Below are 24922 nucleotides of genomic sequence, written 5' to 3'. Positions count from 1 at the left end.
ATTATTTAAGGTCAACAATAGTGTATATATTGTTTTAGGACTATTGCAGGCTATTCCTATAGGCCTTTTTGACTTTGTTATTAGTTAATGTCACTATCACATGCATATGTCATGTTGCTAGTCTTTTAGACATTGATGACAGACCGGGACGGGATACCCCAACTGCCAATAACCCAAGACAACTCAACAAACACCCACAACTCTGTATCCAATTTGACAGTAATTCAAGAAACATTTACACTATGCAGTCAATATAGGAGTATGAATTCACTTCGCTCAAAAATTCCATGAGAGATTCTCCATCTAACCTTCCAATCCTCACCTCATCCAATTACATGGGATTCATCTATCAAATGACGTGACAGGAAAGCAAAATAGGCCTTTAAAATCTAACAAAGCCCTGAAAATTGTTGGTCATAGGTGCTATGAGTTGATTTCGTAGCACTATTATAAAATATTGTAGGTGTTGCGAGTTGATTTCGTAACGCTTCCAAAAACTCTCTTCTCGAATTCTTGAAAGGTGAAATGGCTCAGCCATGCTACCAATTGACTCTACATGACCTAGATTTGCTTCCTAACATTACACATGACTTCATATGCCCTCCTTCTTGGGGATTTACAACTCTAACTTGAACTTACCAAGTAGGAACAAATTTGAAAGGTTTTGACAACATATAACAAAAATGAGCGCTCTGTTTTCTCCATACACTGGTACTCTACAACCACAATGACTCAAACAATTCTAGCACGAATATAAGCTATAGGTGTGGTCTCTCAACTCTTGAGCACACTATTTCTAACCTCAGGGGAGCCAAACAAAGCATATCACATTCTAGTCGAAAGGGTGTGACTGCATTTGAATAGTGGTGCTCTGTTTTACTCTAACAACATTCAAATCACACATAATCGCCTACCATAACACAAAAAATACTCCATCACGGGGTGTTGAAACCATTTCAACAAGAACACAAAATGTATGAATGAACCCTAACGATATATGTTCCCAATATTCATATTCTTTAACACAAATCACATTTACAAGTGCAAACTTCTAAAAACAATAATGCACAGGAATAAAAGGTGATTGAAACAGTTTATAGACAGAAATCGATTTTCCCAAAGACCAACAACTTCATTAATCATTTATAGAAAAAGAGTTCAACACACACAGAGGCACATAAATGAATTTCTCATTAATCAAATTTAAACATACATTAAACTGGCCACATATACAATGCAGCCCAGGCCTCCTTCGACCTTTGTCTCTTCTCTGTGTTCTGGAGCTCCTCCTCTCTTCCTCTCCATTTATCCACTAATTTTGCACTCCCTCTTCTCAAACACTCTTTCTATTTAGAAAAGGAATCTAACATGGGACAACCAAGTAATTATATAAAAATCCTGGAGGGTTAGGATTTCAACTATGGAAACCCAAATTTGAAAATAATAGACTAAATTATAATAAATAATTGTAAGAGGAATGTTGTCCATGGGGTCTTGGATAGATGGTGATCGGGTGCTATGTTAAGGAAATCCTTGATGTGTAGTCATTGGTTCAATTCCCCACCCTATCAGAGTGATATATTGGACATGATGAAGATAGAGTCCTACCAAGCTTACAAAAAAAAACTGTAAGGCCAATGCTGGGGTTTATTTCCCCTGAAAGGAACATTTTTAATTTTATCACCTACTGAGAGTAGAAATCCTCCTGACAAACAAAAACTTTCTAGGAGCAAAAACCTCGTTGAGAATGAGAAACCTGCCAAGAGACAGTCAAAAGAGTCTTTATATTCTTACGTTGATTTGCACACAAAGAAGCAAGGAGTTAAACCACAGGGGCTTCACTGGGGGAGCAATACCATATCACATGTGTTCATATTGGGGGATGTCTATTGAGGAAAAAATGACATAATATATTGAGCATATAATAGGGGGTAAAGGGTTTTTATACTGACAGGTATAAAAAATGGAGGTCAAAGTTAATGAAAAAGTACAAAGAGGTATATAAAATGTTAATGAAAAAAAGGATAACTACAATGTCTATTGAAACTAGGGGGTTTTTAAATTGGGAAGGTATATTGGGTTTGTATTGGTAGGGGGTTAAATAATATGATTTTTCGAGGTATTTTCCAATACGTTGTCAAATTATTGGTATTTTTTAGTATGCCACAAACGCACATGATATGTCAAAGGTTCATTGAGTGAAGCCCCCGTGAGCTAAACCCTTGGTTGTTAAACAAATCAAAAGGCATTGAAATTAAGCCAAGTCAAATGGTAGAAATTAATTGGAGAAGCAAAATTATGGAACATCCACAACTTCATACGGTCTAAACAAGCCATAACCTAGCTAATGGAGTATTTTTTCAAAGATTGAGGACGGGGAGAGTCTTAGTGTTAATATAAAAAATTCCTATGAAACCTAAAATCCAAGAGGGAAAAATGGATGGTTAAATTAATATTCAAGACCACAGTAATGGAGGTGAAGAAATATATAACACATATAATCAAAATTCCTCAGAAAGCTTATTGTGTCAATTACCATTTTGAATAAATGAAACCGCAAAGAGTTTCCACCAAAGAAAAAGTGGAGGAAGAATGGTAAGAGATGAGATTCTCGGTTGTCTTATAAACAATAATGGAAAAAGATTGAGATCCCAGACACATAACAAAGTGAGTTCTGTCCAAAAGCCATCGAAACAATGACCAAGTGAATTGACGAAAAGGAAGGTCATTACAATCAAAATGAAACCCTAAAAATCGAGCACTATTGATTAGGCCAAGCTTTAATCTTATCTGTTGACTCAAATTTTGCATTTTTCCAAGAAAAGCCACATGAAGGTAGGTGGAACACCCTCCTCATAACTTAATGGAGTTAATCCATGTAAAAAAGGAGGCCACATTACATGTGTCTTTTATTGTCACTTCAAGAGCAAAGTAATGTTAATATTATAAGTAACCTTGAATCATAAACCAATAGCATAATATATATAGCATGTGATGAATTAAAATTAGATCATATCAAGCATATGTTATATGTTGTGGGTAGTGTAGGTAAATACTCTATAATAAATCTTATCTTAAAGTTTAAAGGAGAAGAGGTAAAAACAGAGCCCATAATGTTTTGAAATGTACACAATTACCTTGTTTCTTCTCTTGGAAAAAGTCCTAATTTTCATTAATAGAGAAAATTACATTTTTTAGATGCTGAGCATATGCATGAATTTAGGCATTGCCTGTCCAAAAAAAGAAAAAAAGAAGTGATATAGATCTCCACGCAGGGAGCAGCTGATAAAAAGTAAAAATTGTGCCTATTCTTTCCTACCTTTCTTCTTTTCCACTTTCCTCCAACCTCCAGTGTTGGGGGTGGTTGTTACTATGGCTAATTGTTCCTCACTTGTATTTTCGGGTTGTTCTTTGTCCGAGTCCGAGCCTTCTGATCCAGGTGCTCGTTTACTTCCGCTTATTTCCATTTGGGTTTGTTGTTGCTGAGGGGGGTTTCAGGAAACTTCTTTGGTGTGATATTTTGTCCCTTTTGAGCGTCCAATTCTGCTTTGCTTTCTGTTGGCTCTGCTGTTTCTTCTTCTTCTTCTAGGGGGTCTGTGTGCTGCTAGCCTTTTGGCTTTCTCTGTTGTTTCTTATTCCATTTGGGTTCTTTTTTGGCCAGAGGGCATGCACTCTGCAAGTGGCCTGTTTGCAAACATCCATGACATTGAAAAGTTGTGTTTTCGTAGTCTAATGGTTGAATCCACTGTGAGTTGTTGAAATTCAATGTGATGTTGTCTGGTAACCCTTGGCTGAGATCTGTTTCAACACATATCCTAGCAAAAGTGAATATTCCCCTTGTAATTCTGTCCCCGTCCGTGTTTAGGAATTTTCCCAAGGAGTTCCCAATAGCTATTAATACATTGTGGTGCCACAAATGTAATGGGAGGTTATGTAGTCTAACCCAAACTGGAATTTTTGATACCACCATAGTGTTGGTGTCAAATTCTGGGAACCATGGGGTTATGAAGAGCCCAACGCTACCCCAGAACCATGGTCCCATGTTGAGGATGTGTTCCCGTTCTTGTGCTGTGTTGAATCTGACTATGAAAAACCCTTTGGGACATAGATAGATTTCACAATTTGATGTCCATGCAGTATGTATCCATTGGTGCAGTACATCAGAGTTTGGCCAGAAGCCGTTAAATCTACATATAACTGCACTGTTAGAGAGATCTGAATATAAGCTATTTACCTCAGGCATTGATGAGACGGAGAGTACAGGATTTTCTAGTTTTTGTTCCACGATGTAAGACCTTGGCGGCTAAACCATTGTTGCTGGTTTGGTTTGTGCTTTTGCCTTTCCTTTGATTGCATCTTTAAAGGTTCCTGTGTTTCTTGTGCTGGTTCCAGAGCATCCTCCTCGCATGATGGTCGAATCCCTTGTGATGCCATAATCCTGTAGGGTGTGATTGTCTTGTAGGCAATGTCCTGAGTATATCAGATTTTGGCTTCTTGCTGGTATCCCATGGTAAGCCTGTATTTCTTGCTTTAAGTCCTGGATCCTCATCCCTTTCCGGAGCGTCCAAAAAAGATGGCTGCCTCCCAACATTTTGATGAATATTACTATCGAATCTGTCTCGATAGCATGCAGCTCATTGCCTTTTTTCTGACGCCTGTGTGCGTATTCCGTGAGACCTCCCGATGGGGTTCTGCCTAGTCCAGTGCTATGTCTGTGAAGTTCATGTGTTCATTATGGTCCTGCTCACAGATTGACACCCTAACTGGCTCTCTTTGACTCAGAAGGGGGTCCACAGGGCACAGTGTTGTTAGTTATGTAGACAAAGCATCCAGGTAGATATCCCCAGCCTTCTTCTGTTGTGCCCAGTCCACCAGAAAGAGGGTAATTGTTGTAGATCCATCAAGCCAATAGATTACAGGGATAGAACAGTGGCGATTGTCCAGATCTGGCCAGTACTTGGGCTGATTTAATGTTAGGCTGCCCATTTTTGAGAGCCCCCTTCCAGATCTATAAGAAATGTTATATTTCAGAAGGGGATAGGCCATCTATGTCCCTTATGGGCCACACATTCTCACTAGTTTCTCCCTGTCAACGAGGTGTAGGAATCCTTGGATCTGAGGGTTTTTATTGAGATCTAGCCTTAACAGGGATCCTTCAGCTACAGAGCTTCCTGATTGAGGGAAGTTTTTCCTCATTAGAGCCCATGCAGTTGCATGGTGCATCAGATCTAGGGTACTATGATGGATCCGTCTATAATTGATCAGATCTAGCGTCCTAGGGTCGCTCCTCTAATAGTCCCTGCCCTTAATGACTGCATTAGTCTGTGCTGCGACAACAAATACGAGGTAATCCTTAGGGGCGGACAGGTTGTATGCAGCGCCCAATCCAGACCCGGGCTTGACCATCAGCAAGGGCATGGTAGCATTGCATAGGAGCTAGTAGTGAGGAGAGGCATAACATGCTCCAGATTCGATGGTGAGACGGGTTTCAAGAAAGGAGATGGGAATCGAGGGCATAGCTTGTGGTTTTGGTATCGAGGCGCTACGACCGAGTGTTGCAGCAACTGCGCTTGTTGTTGCCATTGTCTCCTGCCGAGAGCTAGGGTTCCAGACCTTCCGGCTTCAAAACTCTCCTCAGGATGTTCCAAAAAAAATCCAAACAATGTAATAGTGTTGAGTGATAGAAAATCTTGCTTCCTTTCTTTTATATATATATATATATATATATATATAAAAGTTCACACAATTACCTTGTTATATCTCTCTCTCTCTCTCTATATATATATATATATATATATATATATAGGAACAACTTTGTATATATGTATATTGGTATAATTCTTACGTTAATTGTAATAAGAAATTTTACGAAATATCTAAGCCTAGTTAAACATACTTATAGATTTAATGAAGGTATGAAATATGGTGAATTAGAAAAATATAGTGTTCCTGAAAGAAACAAGATTTTAATGTGTCACCAGCTAAACCACTGATTGAAAAGTATAATAGGAAAAGTTTGGAAAATTTAAATATAAGTGGAATAGAATTAGCAAACCTTGTGTTGAAACTTAAGGTGTAACTTGCATTCAAGTATTGTAAAGGAAATATTGATCAGTGACCAATATTATTTCAAAGAACTTAAACATAAACAAGTGGGATATTGTGTGACTATTGTATTTTAACTCATTATTAAAAAAAAATAAAATGGAATAATTTAGGAAGGTATTTTACACAAAGAACCTCACATCTCCATAGCTATCATTCAAGGCAACCTTTACTCCATGGTGGTTTCTATAGTGGTGATTCATTATTAGATACATAAGATCATTTATTTCTTACATTCCCAAATATGGTTATTTAATGCTGAAGGCAAAGTATGGTTTCAAGCAGCACGGAAATAATAGTTGAAACTAATTTTCAACAATTGTTCAAGTGGCATTCTCAAAGATTGTAACAATAGTTGTTGCAAATGCAACTGCTAGTTTGAGTGAATGCATGGGTGTACAACTTATTTGGGCCCTTGTTGATGTAATTATCCAAAGGCTGATGGTTAAAGGGGGTTGGGAATGTCTCAGATATCTCAAAATTACAAGGGGTATTGATGCATTTCATACCATTGTGAAAATTGTTTGATCATTCAAATGTTCTTTGGTACTACAGGACATAATGAATGATGTGTACAAACCTTGGTTATTGGAGGATTCAGGAGGAGAAAATAAAAGAATCCTTGGTGTTTGCTTCCAAATCCCTTGTCACTATTGAAGGATTGAGTCCTACTATAGTAGGAGGAGCGTCTGCCACTATTACCACTCTGGATATCATCAAAACGCGACTACAAGTACTCAAAGGTAAGGAAAATTGTCAACCCACTATTTTCATTATTTAAAATTTCTCAAAGATTTGAAATCTATATTAATTGTCACAATAATTTGAGAGGTTGTTCTTATACATCAATGGAGTAAAATTCCAAACATATGTTTTGGCAATTCTAGAAAAGGTTAATGAAGTGAAACAATTCATAGTTTTTGAGCCTTCAATTATTGAAGATTTTGTATTAATCCAGCTATAAAAAATATAAAATGCATATAATGAAGTAAAATTTTGAACCACAATTTTTTCAAATTCTAGAAGAGGTTAATGAAAAAAATCGTAATTTATGAGCCTTTAATGTCTGTATATTTTTCATTGATCCAACTGTAAAAAACATAAAACACATTCAATAAGTAAAATTTCAATCCTCTATTTTGTCAAATTTTGGAAAAGGTTAACGAAGTGAAAACAATCATAATTTCTGAGTCTTGAATGTCTGTATAGTTTTTGTTGATATAGCTATAAAAAACATAAAGCAGATTCAATAAGTAAAATTTCAAACCTCTATTTTTTCAAATTGTGGAAAAAGTTATACTTTATGACATCATACACCATCCATGACTGTTGCGATATTACTATTTGGGATATCAAAAATTTAATGACCCATTAAGTACTTACAAGTTATAACATAACTTGTAAATTACAAACCAAAGGCTTGTACCTTCATTTGGTCAAGCACTAAATTTGTCCCAAGAACCCTATATCACTTATCTAGATGGACCTTTTCCTGCTTCTCATCCAAGGTGGTTTTTCCCATTGTTAGAAACCCTACCATCATTATCACTTCAAATTCCTTCTTACTGCTAAATTGAGGGTCAATTATCCCATTCCCATCCCAAAGTGCATCACTCCAAGGCTTGTAACCTTCGGTGGAACAAGACCATACTTAATGTTGAATTGCATCTGTAACACAACATTTTTCAAAAGCACATGGAAATATCACTGATTCCAAAGACAATTTCTTAACGGGGTTGTCTGTGACCCTAAAACCCTTAGGACCTGGATCAAATCGTTTAGCTACTCCTAGTTGTGTCCCATTCTTTAGAAATGAAAGTTCTGCTAGAGGTTTGCTTTCAAGGTTCAAAACACACACAATAGTATCACCAACACCAAACATTGAAATATAATCTAAGAACTTTCTTCCTATTGAAAACTTTCTAATACCACCAAATCCAAAATTATGTTTAGTTTCAATGAATAGAAAAAGTGGGTGGGAAAAGCAAGGTTTGATATAGTGAGGTAGGTTCTTATGCAGGTGAAGTGTTGGGAAGCTAAGGCGGTGAGAGGTGTTTATTGGGTAGAAGCGATGGTTCAAGAGGGTTTAAGCGGTGAAGCGTGTTAGTTAGGTGTCTACACATCTGACACCCTCACAAAATAGGTGGTAGGAACGGTGGTATAATTTTTATTTATGAAAAATCTACCATGAATATGATAATTTATTTCAACTTAGTTTATTTCTCACCATGACTTAGCCTAACGCAAACTTTAGATATGCACTCACACTGTGGGAGAATGTTAATGTAAAATTTGGATAAAAATAGCGAAGCCGACAATAAGACCTCAAATCTTATTACCCAAACATATTTCAAATCTTTCCTCCTGTTGAAAACTTTCCAATACCACCAAATCCAAAACTATGTTTAGTTTCAAAGAATAGAAAAAGCGAGTGGCGAAAGCAAAGCTTGATATAGTGAGGCAAGTTCTTATGTAGGTGAAGCAGTGGGAAGCCAAGGCAGTGACATGTGTTCATTCGGCAAAAGTGATGGTTTAAGAAGGTTGAAACAGTAAAATATATTAATTAGGTGTGTACACATCTAACACCTTTAGAAAATAGGTATCAAAAAAGATGATAAATTTTTTATTTATAAAAAATAACCATTATTATGAAATAGTGTATCTTTGTTTCAACCTAATTTATTTCTCACCATTCTCAGTCTAACGTAAATTTTGGATATACACTAAAACTATGAAAGAATCCTAATATAATATTTAAATATGCACTTAAAAATGGAAGAGACAAAAACATTAAAAATGCATGAACTTTTGGATATGTATATTCTTTTTAAACTTTGGATAAAAGCAACTAAGTGGCAATAAGACTTCAAATCTTATTTCCCAATCATATTTCAAATAAATAATTTTTTATTCATTATATAAATATACAAATTATTTTATTTTGTTAAAACTGGGGTAAATATATAACTTTTATATTCAAGATCCGAGGTCAAGGATTGCTATAATCCCTGCGCTATCGAAGGTATGGACGTGTGTTGTTTTGAATCTCATTACCTATTTTGAACTTACCAACATTGTCCACATATTATTTTCTCACAATATTACCTACTAACTAAACAAACACATGTAATGACTCCAAGACCCTTTCCTCTAACTCCAAAAACTTTTAAATTGTTTTTGAATTTTTAAAGAGATTTTATTTAATATAAAATTAAAAAATAAATAAATTTACAAACATTTCTTTTGCTGACTGGCCCGAGCCCGCCCAACCTTTGATTTATATGACGCCAAAAAAATAATCTCAATCATATTTATCACAATATATCTTGTCGGGTATAATAATTGGAAGTCAAATTTGTTTGACTTGGATCACTTACATTACGCCTTTGTTGGAGGCAGGTAAGATAGTGTAAGATTCTGATTCTGATTTGCATCGAATTAAAAGGAATTTTGATAGTTTAGGATGACTATTTAGAAAAAAAAATTGACCAAAACTAGGTCGGAATTCATTCTTTAAATCTATTAAAAAAATTGTTTAGTACATGATTGGACTTTATACCCGGTACTATTTATTCGAAAATTACATTTAAGAATATTGGGTTTCAAAAAAGACAATCCAATAAAGTAGGATTGATTTTGATGTGCAATAAAGAAAAGAATCTTTGGATTTTGGACTAAACACTTCGCTTTTAAAAAATTGATAAAAACTGAGCAAGATTTTTTAGCTAGTAAGGAAAAATCATTGGTTTTATTGAATAGTGTAAATTAGTACATTTGGTTTATCGGGACACACTGTATCAAATTTTACATATATGTGAGAAATCTATATAGAAAATGCAATTATGTACAAAATAGTATATCAATTTTAGTGTGTGCTTAACAAGTGCCCACATATCTATATTGTTTCATGTATAAGCTAAAAAACAACTAGATAAAAAAATAAAAAATTGAGTAGAATCGTTTATCATATGTCTATATACACATAAGGTAAGAGCATATTTAAAAATAGTGAAACAGTGGGAAATGTGATACCGCATAGAAGTTAAAACATAACAATATTGGATAATACCAACATAAAACCCTTGTCAGGGGAATGGCAAATATCCAACATCCATGGAGCAACCATCCATCTCCAGATATTGGAAGCCAAAAGTCTCATCTTAGACATGGCACCAACAATAGTGTTGTGCTCCATGTGTAATTGCAAAAATAGCGATGTGCTCCATCTGTAATTGCAGAATGGTGACCCCCAGAAGAGTGCCATGGAGATGAATGATGTTCCAGAGCTAACCTATAGGTGTGGGTGGGAAATTGTGGAGATTCCCAACACATGATTGATGATGGCCTCGGAGTCTCTGTAGATGCTCAAATTTTGTATATCTAGAAAACAAGCAAGCCATAGTAAACCCCAAAGTGAAATTGCCTTAGCCTTCATGTTAGTTCCTCTGCCCCTCCCGAATGGATCCAATATTACTGGTTTTTCCAATGCAAATCCATACCCCGTATCCACATCTCCCCCTGTTCAGCACCATCAAAAAAACCTGCTGAAAAAAATATATTCAGACCAATTATTCTATGTGAAGTCGATAAGGGAAGAAATCTCATTCATATGAATATTTTATTAATAATTTGATCGACATTATGGTTTTTGTCCTATCTAAAAGTTTTAATTTAAAAAATAAAATAATATTATAAGGACTCTATAAATATATTAAAATTATCTTAAAAAATAATTATATTTTAAAATTTATCTTTAATAAATGATATTGAAATAAAATAATATTGAATAATTTTAACCTGCACGGAGATGTAATAGAATGTTACTTGAATCATTTGTAAACTATTTAAAATTTAATGCTTTTAATTAAATTATAGTAAAAATTACATTAAATAAAATTTATATCAAAATTTTTAAACATATTTAAAAATTTTAACCCATTTCAAAATCTTACTTTATTTAAAAAACGCTTTGTCTATTTAAATAAATTTTATATTTAAATATTTTAAATCATATTAAAAACTATGCAGGCTTATAAGGCTTTGTCTAACTATTTATGTAGGCTTTGTCCAACTATTTTATATCGGGGAGTTTTCGAGAATTTGGTTAAATAATTTATTATCAATGTAAGTTTTGTTTAGCTATTTAACTAAGTTTTGTTTAATTAAATTATTTTAGTAGAATTTGGTTATATATTTATTATTATATTTTTTTAAATTTGGTTGTACATATATAAATATATTTAGTGTTTTGGACTTAAAATGTATTAAATTTACAAATCAAATTTGTAAGTAAATTTGGAAAAAAAACTAGCGAGATGATTATTTATTTATTCATTTTTCAGTTAGCTATCATATCAATCAGCAATGATGACAATGATAACTGATTGTGATATGCTAATGCACGTTAACTCATTACCATTATCAAATCTAGAATTACCAAGGTGGTGGTACCTAAGAGACATGCTTTCACTCCTACCAAGTGACTCTTGGTCTTATGGCCATTAATATGTTTTCTTACATCAAGGAAAACAAACTCTTACCGAAGCAAAAACAATTTCGGCCTTTGGAGTTTTGGTGTTTGGAATTGATTTGCAGGGAGTCCCACCTGTGTTCAAATCTCTGGAGGCATCACCAATATGCCCATAGTGTAGGAAGATACAAGTAATATGAATGCTAGTCCCATCACCAACTCTAGTCCCACCCATGTTCAAATCTCTAGAGGCATTACCCATATGCCTATATTTTGGTGTATCAATTTGTAGGGTGTTTGGAATCGATTTGCAGGTAGTCCCACCCGTGTTCAAATCTCTGGAGGCATCTCCCAAATACCGACATTGCCAAACCAACAATGAGGACAATCATCTCTTCAAATACAAAACCACATCACATGGAATTATGCTGGTATCGCCAAACCAACAATGAGGACAATCATCTCTTCAAATGCAAAACTATGTCACATGGAACCAACAATGAGGACAATCATCTCTTCAAATGCAAAACTATGTCACATGGAACCAACAATGAGGACAATCATCTCTTCAAATGCAAAACCACGTCACATGGAATGACCAACTGATAGTCCCTGAAAAAACTAATTTTCACACCTATCAAATAACTTTGAGTCTTAGTCTGTTAACATGTTTCCTTATGTACAGGTAGTCCCACCGTGTTCAAAGTGTTTGGAATCGATTTGGAGGTAGTCCCACTGATGTTCAAAGTGTTTTCCTTATGTACAGGTAGTCCCACCCTATTCAAAGTGTTTGGAATCGATTTGGAGGTAGTCCCACCGATATTAAAAGTGTTTGGAATCAATTTGCAGGTAGTCCCACCGGTACCCGTGTTCAAATCTTTGGAGGCATTACCCATATGCCGGTATTGCCAAACCAACAATGAAGACAATCATCTCTTCAAATATAAAACCACATCACATGGAATGACCTACGAAAAGTCCCTAAGAAAACTAATTTTCACACCTATCAAATAACTTTAAGTCTTAATCTGTTAACATATTTCCTTATATCCAAACAAATAAAACTTATCTAAAAACATAAACAATTTCAAAACATGTTTCAAACTATTAAAACAGTACTTTTAAAACCATCAAAATATAGCTTGACCACTACTTTTAAAACAACCAAAAATTTATTAAAACACTACTTTTAAAACAACCAAAAATTTATCAATGGAAAAGGACCATAAATAAAACCATAAATATATTAAAAAGAAATCCCACTTACTATGCCACTATCGTGGGAATCGTTTGAAAAGTAAGGACATAAAAGTTAGTAAACGCAATCAACGCTGCAATTATGTTTATCATTCACATAGACATTAAATATACAGCCACACAGAGAGTCAGGAACTCTGAAGAAATGTTTTCGACTTCACAGAGAGGTCACCCAGAGGCAAAAAGGCCGAGAAATCATATCTAGAGAACACTTTCAGTTTCCTTAGAAGTAGGAAACAATTTATTCGAATCCTACTCCTTTCAATCTAGATCACCGGACTACTTTTTTTAAAAATGGGTGTAACTGTGGACAAATTTCGTTACGGGAAGTGGAGCAGTTGGATAGCGTCAGTCGGTGTCCTCTTGAATTTATTGGCTCTAATAACTGCTCAACCAGGTATGTACTAATGGAACCTCTGTTCACCGTTGCCAGGAATGTTGTAATGTTTCTGTTCTCTTTACCTATCAGTATCGGCATGTGATTTCTTTGATGTTTTATAACACTCGTGGAGTTTCTGGTTGAATAGTCATTTGATATCTTCTTGTTTTCAATCGTTATATTTGGTTGACAAGATTTATTTTATTAAGAAATTTCTGTTCGTGTGGAAGGATTTTTGAGTATCGATTGCGGAGGGAAAACAAATCAAAGTGGAGAAAAAAACATAAGATGGGTCACTGATGCTAATTATATAGACGTAGGTCAAACAGCAGACATCAGGGACGCCTATGATTACAGTGGCGGTTCCTACTTGGATACTCTACGGTTTTTCCCAAAGCCTCTCAAAAAGTCTTGCTATCAGTTGCCTGTGACCCCTAATGTGCCTTACCTCTTAAGATTATGGTTTATGTTTGGAAATTACAGTGGATCCCAACAATTTCCAAGCTTTGCTTTCTCTGTTGAGACAACTGGTATGTTAGCTATAGGAAATGTAACGATCTCAAAGCGAGATATACCACTTTACAAAGAAAGAATATTGGTTAGTTCTGGCACAGTGCTGTACATTTGTTTGATCAGAACCTCGGAAGCTGATGATCCCTTTATCTCTGCTATCGAATTGAGGACCCTCCAAGCAGGCATGTATGAACAGGCTAAGCCAGGAACAATGTTGATTTCAGTATGGAGATATGATGTCGGTGGAAATTTTATGCTTAGGTGAGTTTACTTTAGAAATATAGGTAACAAGTATTTTACTTTAGAAATATAGGTAACAAGTACTGGTAATGACATTTTTTTTAATGGAAATCTGAGAGTCATATTTTAATGGCTTTGTATGTGTTATAAAACAGGTATCCTGAAGACAAGTTCGACCGGATCTGGAAATATAGCTCAGATTTGATTGTTTCTAATTCTATTTCTCTTCGGTTTGTAAGTTGTGATGAGACCATTTCAACCAACAATACCAAGGAACTTCCTCCACCTGCTGTGATGCAAACGGCGGCAGTTATCATGGATGATGGTTTTAAATTCACTGTAGGACCGACCAATGGTCACAAATTATTACTGTTGTTATATTTTGCAGAGATCGAGAAGCTAAATATGTCTGAACACAGATCCTTTTCCGTGAGAATAAATGGTCAAAATCGGTCTGAAGCCATTACTTCTCTGAGCAATTATTCTACCCTGGAGCGAACATTCATATCCAACCAAGCAGAGGACTTCAACTTTGCCTTGGTGAGCACTAGTGACGCTACCAGTGGTCCTATCATCAACGCTTTTGAGACTTACAAAATAGTTGACACCCAACCGGCAACATATGCGCAAGATCGTAAGTTACCTTGCTAATGTTTCGTGTCTGGAATTGTAGATATTCTGATTAAATTGCTAACCAATTAGTTTTAATGATGCAGACAAAGCTCTTGAGGCTATCAAAAGCAGGTTTGGCGTAAAGGATTGGATTTCTGATCCTTGTTTTTTGATCCAGTGGAATGGAATTGTGTGTGAAAGCAGCACTTACCCCATAAGAATTTCGGAAATGTAAGTTTAATTATTCCATTCGTTTACAGTTGAAATCATAAAACTGATGAGATTTATAAGTGAAATTAATTTTGTTTTTACGAAAGTCGTATTGTTACCAGTGATTTGTCAGGAAAGAATCTTACAGGATTGGTGCCCGACGATATTAGACAGTTGACGGCATTAGTTGAAGTGTAAGAAAAAACTGACCTGTTTTAGCTAAAATGTAACCCAAATTTGAAGAATTTTTTATTAGGCTTCTGAAGGGGAACATAGTTTATGCTTGGATATTGTATCAGATAATACTATTCAGCATTTACTCATTTGTGTTGAAATTAGCAGGTCGCTTTACAATAATCATTTGATAGGGCAATTGCCAAATTTATCCAGTTTAACCATGTTGGAGAGATTGTAAGTTTCTTTTCAACATTCAATTTTCACTTTGTGAGCATATGCATTTTCATAGAACTAAAATTTACTCTGCTAAATTTGTAGGTATCTACAAAACAACAACCTGAGCGGTACTCTTCCGTCCTGGCTATGTGAACTGAAAAACCTAAAAGAATTGTCGGTCTTCCTCTTTCCTCCATCTCTACTTTCTTCTCCTTCTTTTTTTTTTGTCATAATTATTGCTCAATTAAATGGAATTAACTTATAAATACCGCTGTATTTACTTTCACAGGAATATAGAGAATAATAATTTCAGCGGTGTAATACCTGTCCAACTTCTCAATGGATCATTGAAATTTAGGTAATCATATTCTATTTTATACTCCTTATGTTTTGACATAAATTTCATTCGAGATTCGTAATTTTTTTTCATAAGTTTAGGTTCTAGTTACTTTTACTGGACAAATTCATGGAAAATGTCTATCATTGGTCTGCTACAGTTACTGTGGAAACCCCCACTTACCTATGCATAAGGGGAAATGCACCCTGCATACTACAAAGAAGAATAAATTGAAGATTATACTCGGAATAACACTAGGCGGAATATTAATAATCTCTTTAGCGCTGATAGTAGCTATTATTATGTATCGCAATAAATTCGGGCGAAAAGAACAGGGTATTGACAGCAGAAGAAGTGGACTGGGAATGGAACCTAGATCTTACTTGTACCAAGGTTAGTATATATATATATATATTTGAAATGATGCATAGTGGTAGTCTTCTCTGTAAATGAAAATATTTTATATTGGCTTTGAATGATTTTTTGTCCTTTGACTCTCAGTAACTTTATTTTCCTGAATGGATTGCAGACTACTCAATGGTTACCGTGCCAAATTCAACAAAATCCCGTTCCTTCACTCTAGATGAGATGATAGCGGCCACACAAGGCTTTAGCCAGGAGATCGGACGAGGAGGTTTTGGAGCGGTGTTTTTAGGTAAATTGCCCGAAGGAAAATACATAGCCGTCAAATTGCTCTCACAGTTCTCCCAACAAGGGGTTCAAGAATTCTTAAATGAGGTGATTCTCAGATATATTTTCAACTATATAATACGGTTCATTGGAATGATCTAATAAGGGTCAATTTGGATCCAATGTAACAATGTGTAATCTCATAGTTTTGGCTCTGCTCATGAGTATTATAGATATAGTAACACTCTGATTTTAATGGAGGAACAGGTTGATCTTCTTTCCAGAATCCATCATAAGAACTTGGTATCTTTACTGGGATATTGTAACGAATCAAGAGAAATTATGCTTATCTACGACTATATGGCAGAAGGGTCTTTAAGGGATCATCTTTCTGGTAAATTATATTTTCCTCACCTCTGCCATTAACCCAATTTACCTAATTGTAAATATGAGATGTTTATTTAAATAACTGGAATTGCTGAGAGTTATGTTTATTTAGGTTGCTTATTGAGGATAGAATAGAGACTAATGGGTGTATTGTTAAGATATTTGATGTAAAGATCACCCATTTAAAATCTAACTGATCTGACCTAGGCCCAATACCATCCTATAATTTTGATAACTTAAATAAGGTGAGTCACTATTTCTCAAACCAAAAATATTAAACATACAATAATCTCAAAACTCATTACATGAACAAAAAAAAATTATTATTTAAATCAATATAATAGTTACCCTAACCAACACGCATTTACTTACTCTGATTTTCTTTTACAGGCCCTAACGCACATCATTCCAAACTAAATTGGAGAGCCAGACTCAAAATAACTTTAGATGCAGCTCAAGGTAACTCGCTTAATTACTTTGGATGTGCATGAAACGTTTTATAATCTTAATTGAGTATCGATTACAGTAAATATAGGAGTAAATTTTTAGATTTTCGTTAATATTACATAGGACAAATAATCCGTAACCACGTATCTCACGTTACTCACCTGTGGTTTCTACTCAAGGACTGGAATACCTGCACGTTGGTTGCACCCCCAAAATAATTCACAGGGATATCAAGACCGCCAACATCCTGTTAGACAGCGATTTGAATGGAAAACTAGGGGATTTCGGTCTTTCCAAGATGACAACTGATGGGGAGGCTACTCATGTTACCACTGCCGTAAAAGGAACTGCAGGATACCTCGATCCAGAGTATGTCAGACATAATAACTTGCAAGTCATTATTAAAAGTAGAGATAATTTTATTTTGCTTTTCCATGGTACTTATCAACTTTTTGGTGGGGGCACTTGACAGGTATTTCAACACTCAAATGTTGACGGAGAAGAGTGATGTGTACAGTTTTGGAGTGGTTTTGCTGGAGATCATATGTGGTAGACAACCCATAGATCTAAAACTACCTGCAGAAGAACTGAACATCGTTAGATGGGTAAGTATTCTCCTATGTAAAGATGGGTAAGTAATGTTGCCATCAAAATAATATTTAAAGCCAGCAACAATAGAATATGGTGTTGACCTATAGTGCATCTTCTGCAAGATTAACCATATTTTTGGGCATATTTTATAGGTGAAGCCGTATGTAGTGGAGAATGATAATCCTAGCAGAATATCAGAAATCATTGACAAGAGGTTAGGTGGAGATTACGACATGACATCTATCACTAGTGTTGCCAAAGTAGCGATGAGATGTGTTGACGCTGAACCGTGGTCTAGGCCGAACGTGAGCGAGATAGTGGCCAAGCTGAAAGAGGCTATCAAACATGAGGATCATCGTGCTTCTGTTTCAATTTCAGAGGAAGCTGGTATTCAAATTAGCGATTTGTCGTCAGGGCCAGTCTCTTTATCCGTGGATTCGACTGCACACGTAGGAATGGAGTGGAGTGACAACTCCAATATTTCTGATATGGATGGAAGGTAGGTTGGCACGTTGCTGATATGGATGGAAGGGAAGTTGGCCAAGAAGTCAAACCTACAGGTACTAGTGATGGCATGATTTACAATATGGGTTTATGTCGTGCATTTGACATAATTGTGTCGCACGCATCTGTAAAAACTGGTGAAACTTATATTCTTTATATGCTGAAGAGGTGGAACTTTTCTGTCTCTGCGTTGAAGAAAACGCAAACTGTAACCATCTCGTCAAATCTTGGGTTGGTACGTGGATGTATATACACGATCATACATTATGCTGAAACTTTTCTTTTAAATAGGTATTGTGTATTTTAAATCTTCATATCAGTTTTAGAATTTTCCATGTTAAAATGTTTACAAATTAATAATTTCTTTTGATTAAAAATATTATATTATATTAATATGATTTTTAACAGATTTGAAGCATATCTGGAATCTCAGAAAGTTTACTGTATAATGTTTGTACTAATGGACATGTCCCGTCCTGACCCGGTGCCCAATTTAACTTTATCGATATCAACGAAAAAATCATTAATCATGATTAGCATCACCATTTTCTATATTATAATCGATTAAATGGTACATCCAAGTTGGCCATCTGTAATGTAATTATATAAAATCACTTTTGAAAAAGTTATGTGGTTCTTAATAAGTACATCATGAGAAACCTAAATAGGGATGATATTTTATAATCTTATTCATTGAGAAATTTGTCTATTATATTGTTATTGTTATAGTTATAGTTGTGAAAAAATTACATTGTGACCAAATTAATATTTACAATATTCTATATATTATAATGAAGTTTGCCATACTTTTTTCCGGGTGGAAAAAACTAAATAATTATATAACTAGTTTTTATAAAAAATATTTATTTTTTTGCTGGAAAATAAATTATTTTTTAAAATATAAAGTATTTTATTTTATTTTTAATATTTTGATGTGAACTCTATAAATATAATATAAAATATTATGTCAACATTTTTAAATGTATGTAATATATTGAATTTATATTAATAAGTTTTTTAAAGGAAACAGTATTGTATTAAAACATTCTGGTTTGAAAGTCATAACCTTGTACACCATATACCAAAAAATCATTTTCTAAAATCCAAAATCTCTATGAAAAATTGACACGATTATCTCCTGGACTATTAATATCTTCTCCATAGATCAACCAAAAAACACCTAGAGGCACTGCATATTTACACAACATAATAAAAAATATTAATTACTGGGCATATCACTATATATCCTCCATGTTTGGGGTGACTTGGATTTTCGGTTCTTCAAACTCGAGTTGTAGGAAGATGGCTTCCTATCCATCATCAGAGACAAGGTTTCCCTCTTTAAATTCCTCAGAAGTTACATGTTGCTCCATTATATCCTCATCTTCTCCAACACGAACCCCACCTGCATCAGTGTTTTCTGTTGGTGCTAAATTCGCAACCTGAAAGCTCACAATTTCATTAACCAGTTGCAAATGATCCATTTAACCTCCCAGAGGCCAATTCTCCACAATAAGAGCTCACACTACGCCTAAGACTCCATCAATATCGTCTCTACATGTCAAGAAATTAACTCGCTGAAAAATTCCAAGGCACCTGCCAGGCGAACCAACAAATTGTCGAGCTCTTCCCCTCCATAGCCATTGTCACTCTCCATAATCATGAATTGGTACCAGACCAGATGGAAAATTTGACTAAGAATAGCTCTAATCCTTGAATTTACACTTTCACAAAGACATTGATGTTCAATATATATTGACGAGAAAACCTTTCTTGATTTGAGACCTCTGTTGTTGCCATAAATGTCATCTAAAACCACAGGTACCGATCAACTAGGGAAATTGGGAGCCATAATGGTAAGGTTGTCGTCCCAAGCAAATTTTCAAAAGGGTGAGAGGATTCACGCATGCAAATTGCACTTCAGATACAAGATCGAATGTTTCCCACATTCGAGAGATTTTATTAACTATAACCACATAACTCCATTTGTCCTAAGTCCAATGCAATATGACGAACATTGCTTAAGTGTCTGCACTTGCAAAATCCTCTATGACATTCAGAGGTCGCCGCCATATTGGGGGATTAATGTTGATTCAAAATGATGCTAGTCCAGATTAAACGTTGAGACCTGACCTCTTAATCGTAATTTAATATTCATAGATGTTGGATGCAAAAAACCACCAATTTGGATCCTCATGGAATTACCTTTATTTGTAGGTTCCCTTCATAAATCTTTAAGGCACCTGTTCTAATAAAGATCTCTGGTTAGCCAATGAATTAACCTAATAAAGATCCCTGGTTAGCCAACGAATTAACCTTAAGATTGGAATTACCTTTATTTGTAGGTTCCCTTCATAAATCTTTAAGGCACCTGTTCTAATAAAGATCTCTGGTTAGCCAATGAATTAACCTAATAAAGATCCCTGGTTAGCCAACGAATTAACCTTAAGATTTCTATTAACATGATAGAATTCAATCACTTCAACTCTTTCTAAATAAGAGTTTAATCCTTTGAAAGATAGAAGTAGAAGTTTTTTCATCCTTTTCTTTAATTTTATTCACCTGCTGGATCGCTATCATTGAATTATCGAAAACCTTCAATCAGTGTATTCCTCTAAAGATGGCTAGCTCCAATCCTTCCCACAAGACCAAGTATTCAACCTGGTTATTTGTAGAGGTCCCTAATCCCCAGGAAAATTGTATCTCCCTTTCTTCATTAGAGCTAAAGATAACCCCTCGTGCCCTTGCCTCCCCAAAATATATATTAATATGTTGAAACATAAAGATTTAATGTATTTCTATATTCTAATTCAAAATCAAGCAGTATATTGAAACTTCGTCAAGGAAAAATCGTAAGGTTGTAAAGTCTTGATAACTACCTTTCATCACTATCTATAGGAAATCCCCCGTAGCCTTTCCTTGGAAGATTGAAGGGATTGAATGTTGATTTGTGTACAAGTGGAAAATTTACTATATGTTAAAAGATATTTTATATTGTGTGTATAATGATGAAGAATAATTGAATAAATAAGACTTGGAAATATAATTCCTACTTGTCTTTTTTGTGATTCACTCTATGTACAGGAGTCTATTCCTAATGTTTAGGAGTTGTTGAGATCTAGATGTTTCCTAAATCACTGTGTGGTTGAGATATTCTCTCAACAAAGTGATTGTGTTTACAATATAGTCTACCTATCTTGAGGCAACACTACATGTATTTATATCTAACATTATTTGATTAATATCGTATGCAATTTGCAAATTTAATTTGGTATCAGAGCTCATAAGGGTATGGGCCGAGGGAAATAGAGAGTTTGATGAGTATTTGTTTGTTTGTCTTTTGTTTGTTTACCCATCCTTTGTTGTTACTATGTGGTTGGAGAGAGCGTGGAAAATCTACAAGATCGAGTCCTTGGTCGTGGAGATATCAATATTCAAAGTTGCACAACCCCGCCTCGTCCAGGCTCAAGGCCCCGCAGCCCTGGGTGGCCATGTTTGTGCTCAGCCTTGGTTGCCCAGGGCCATGGGGCTTGGGCAAGGCGGGGTTGCATTGTGCAGTGTCGCCCCACCCAAGCCTGAAGCCCCGCGACCTGGCGACCATGGCTGAGGGCAGCTTAAGTCAATTTCTAGAATCGACCTAGGTCGCCTAGGGCAAGATTTTTTAATTTTACATTAATATTTTCTATGTTATTATTTTTTATTATTTTTAACCCTTTTTTATTTTAATTTTATTTTAATAGTTTTTTTATTTTTATTTTTTTATATATATTATTGATTTTGTTTTGGTCAATTTTTATTTTTCTTTATTTTTATCTTTTATTATCAAAATCACCAACATTTAAAAAAAATATCCACACTTAATACATTAGAAAATTTAAAGTGTAAAAAATAAGCCTTCTAAACAAAAACGGTTGATGTTTTTTTTTTTTTTTTCATATATATATATATATATATATATATATATATATGACTTTTTTTTGTTATGTTTTTTTTAATTATCAACATGAAATTCACTATTATTTAAAAAAAAATGCTACATAAGAAAATTTGAAGTGTAAAAAATATGTTAAAAAAAAGTGTATTCTCAATAACTACTTTTGAAAATTGAGAGATTTTTTTTGCTACCTCAAAAAAATGGATAATCAATAATTTTCTAGTATATGTGTTAGGAGATTAGCTTTCAATATTTATGCATATCGAAATGAATTGGAAATTTTGGCAAAAGGAAATTAGATTCTTTAATATAAACTATGAAAGTACTAAGTTCTTTGAAATGTAATTAATGTTAAACTAGAAAAAACATAAAAACTATTGATCTAAGAAAACACGAGATTTTACACTATGATGAAAGCATGGAGATTTTGTTATAAAACTTACAAACTTTAATCTATGGAATTGTGAACATTTTAATCTAAAAAAACATAATCATTTAATCTATGGAAAACATGAGTATTTAATCTAGGAAAAACTTAAACAATTAAGCTACGAAAAACATGAAATACTTGTTGAAATGATAATTTTTTATAAATCAAATTGAGCATGTGAAGTAAACTATTCTATTGCAAATGAATTACTACTTTAGTCTGAATGAAATGGAATTGTTGAGAAATTAAGTGGAAGCAACTATTATGGACAATCAATCACTAAGTCTAAAACAAACCATACATGAGAATAACCTAATAGAGATTCTATTTAAAGCTAATTAAGAAAGTATTTTTTTTTTTGTATTTTTGTTATTTCCAAGCGCTTGATCTGTAAGAAAATAGAGGCAAATAAGTAAACAGAGCGAAATGAATTCAAGCTAAAGGAACAAAACATTAAAATGAAACAGAGTTTTTATCTTAAGCACAGAGCATAAAGAAATTAAATGAAAGAAATGGAAAACATCTATATTATTCTCACATATCTCCAGGGGTCGGTCCTCCTGAGGACTATGAGGCATTGAAAACTCAGATCAAGAGAAGAGAATTTCTAATCAACAATTACATGAATGACATGAACATATTTTCTATTGTTGGAATGTGTAAAATAGAGTTTCAATATTGCAGTGATAAATCAGACTTCCCAACATTGTCATTTGCTTCTAGCTAAAGCATTTATATAGAGTTTACATTGTAACTACATTGAGATTCTTATGGCTAAGAATCAGAATTGAAAGGATGCATCCTTTCCATGAAATTAATGAAGCACAATCCATTCCAACCTTTGTTTGCTTGACTGGGCCGCATTGTTTGCTCACGCAATCTGGAAAATAGGGCTCTAAAGAACCTAGAAAATCTCCCAAACAATAAGTAATTTGAGGAAACCGATTATAAATAACCTAATTGGGGTCGTGATGAAAAAACCTTTGTTTTTTGTTTTTCAAAATTAATTTTCATTTGCTAAGAAAACACGTTTGAACTTGACTGGTAAAAAATGCTGCTTTTTTCCTTTGATATCTTGTTAGAGGTCCATACACGCGAGTTGGGTGGAATTTGACCAATACAAATCCATATTGGAACCTTTAGAAACAACTTCCATGTGCTATATTTTCTTCTAGAGTGGTGTTACTACCTCAACCATGGAGATAGCTATGGAAACTTGACTAAGCCACAGAAACTTGAATTGGCCAAATTGTCATTAGTAAACCATGCATAATTCTTCTTAATCTATTAAAAAATAAAGGAAAATGATGTTAACTAACCACTTAGACATGTAGAGGCACATCATTCAGAATTATGGTAAAAATGGTGGCAAGTAAGTGAAATGGTGCAATGGATGGTTGGAAGTAATGGCTTAATGAATGACAAAGACAAGTAAGAATGATGACAAACCAGTGACCCAACAATATGACTTGAGCCTCTTCCCAATATAGCATGGAAGGCTTATAGAGTTTCCTTTTTTCCACATTCACCATTGAGTTCTTCCTAATAATGCATGTATGGGGGTAAACTAAGTCTATTGGAAATATTAAGAAGTGGGGATGGGGGAGGAGTGAATCAACATTTCATGAATTATTACATATTATTTTTTCATTTACATTCACCATGCATCATCAAGAAACACCTAAACAAGAAAATTACATCATAAACAAGAACACAGATGACACAAAGATTTTTTTAAATGGAAACCCATAAGGGGAGAAAACCACCATACTTCTTCTTCTCTTTTCAATCTTTACATCAATTCACTAGTAATGACCAGTAGGAAGCACCCACTCCCTTTACAATGTTTCATTGGCACCCACTACCAGGAAGCACCCACTCCCTTCACTGTTTTGTTGGATCCCACAAGTAAGAAGCGCCCACTCCCTTGCACAATTTTGTTGGCACCCACAAATAGGAAGCACATACTCCCTCAAAGCAATTCCCTAGCACAAGCCAGCTAGAGGCTCTAACCCCCAAAACATTGTGGACCTACCCTTTCATCGATTTTCAAACTGGATCCATAAAGTATCTCTCTTATTGATAATACAAAAATGTTAAATACCCTGCTACTCAATCAACATACTCATGTTAGTAACATATCAAATCATTGTCGCTCGACAATACAACACTCTCTCAAACCCTAGCAACAACATACACACAAAGATCAACAAGAAGAACATATGATTATACAACAACATATTATGTCCTCTTATCACTCAGTCATACTCTCGAAACTCAGTAGCAATACATAACCCTCTATGCACTACTAACACTTAGTAATGCATTGAAGCTCATCTCAAACTAACAACATATCAAACCAATCAAGACTCTCTTTATCCTCTTTGTTATGCACACATCCCTGCAACATAAGCTCTGAAACTCTCAACATTAGTATTGCAGCTCTCATACATCTTTTTCATAACAATAGCTCTAGAACAGAA

The 24922-nt window shown here is 34.6% G+C and overlaps 1 protein-coding gene across 2 annotated transcripts; it reads left to right on the top strand.

Moving 5' to 3' along the window:
* The first annotated feature begins 12905 nt into the window (after positions 1–12905).
* On the top strand, positions 12906–18349 carry LOC149188802 (putative LRR receptor-like serine/threonine-protein kinase At5g48740). Of its 2 annotated transcripts, XM_089411702.1 has the most exons (15): positions 12906–13229; positions 13442–13985; positions 14120–14598; positions 14681–14807; positions 14909–14980; positions 15129–15197; positions 15282–15353; positions 15469–15537; positions 15677–15909; positions 16046–16254; positions 16414–16540; positions 16924–16992; positions 17160–17349; positions 17453–17585; positions 17724–18349. In XM_089411702.1, the coding sequence occupies exons 1-15, from the start codon at positions 13127–13129 to the stop codon at positions 18072–18074; spliced, it is 2847 nt and encodes a 948-aa protein (XP_089267828.1). In that variant the 5' UTR covers positions 12906–13126; the 3' UTR covers positions 18075–18349. The 2 variants fall into 2 exon arrangements, with proteins under 2 accessions (XP_089267828.1, XP_089267829.1); XM_089411703.1 differs by lacking the exon at positions 14909–14980 and having other exon boundaries at positions 17724–18343.
* The last annotated feature ends 6573 nt before the right edge of the window (positions 18350–24922 follow it).

The sequence above is a fragment of the Pinus tabuliformis genome, chromosome 3_1, assembly GCF_031772625.1.
Source record: "Pinus tabuliformis cultivar Carrire ecotype Pingquan chromosome 3_1, CPIR1, whole genome shotgun sequence".
Lineage (NCBI taxonomy): Eukaryota > Viridiplantae > Streptophyta > Pinopsida > Pinales > Pinaceae > Pinus > Pinus tabuliformis.
The sequence above is the reverse complement of the archived record's forward strand: the minus strand, read 5'-3'. Positions and strand labels throughout refer to the sequence as shown.

Bases quoted from the DNA above. Each gene is read 5' to 3' on its own strand.
- LOC149188802 (XM_089411702.1), top strand. From the start codon at position 13,127: ATGGGTGTAACTGTGGACAAATTTCGTTACGGGAAGTGGAGCAGTTGG. The intron at 14,981-15,128 runs GTAAGAAAAAAC...TGAAATTAGCAG, and splicing joins TTGACGGCATTAGTTGAAGT to GTCGCTTTACAATAATCATT. The intron at 16,541-16,923 runs GTAAATTATATT...TTTCTTTTACAG, and splicing joins TTTAAGGGATCATCTTTCTG to GCCCTAACGCACATCATTCC.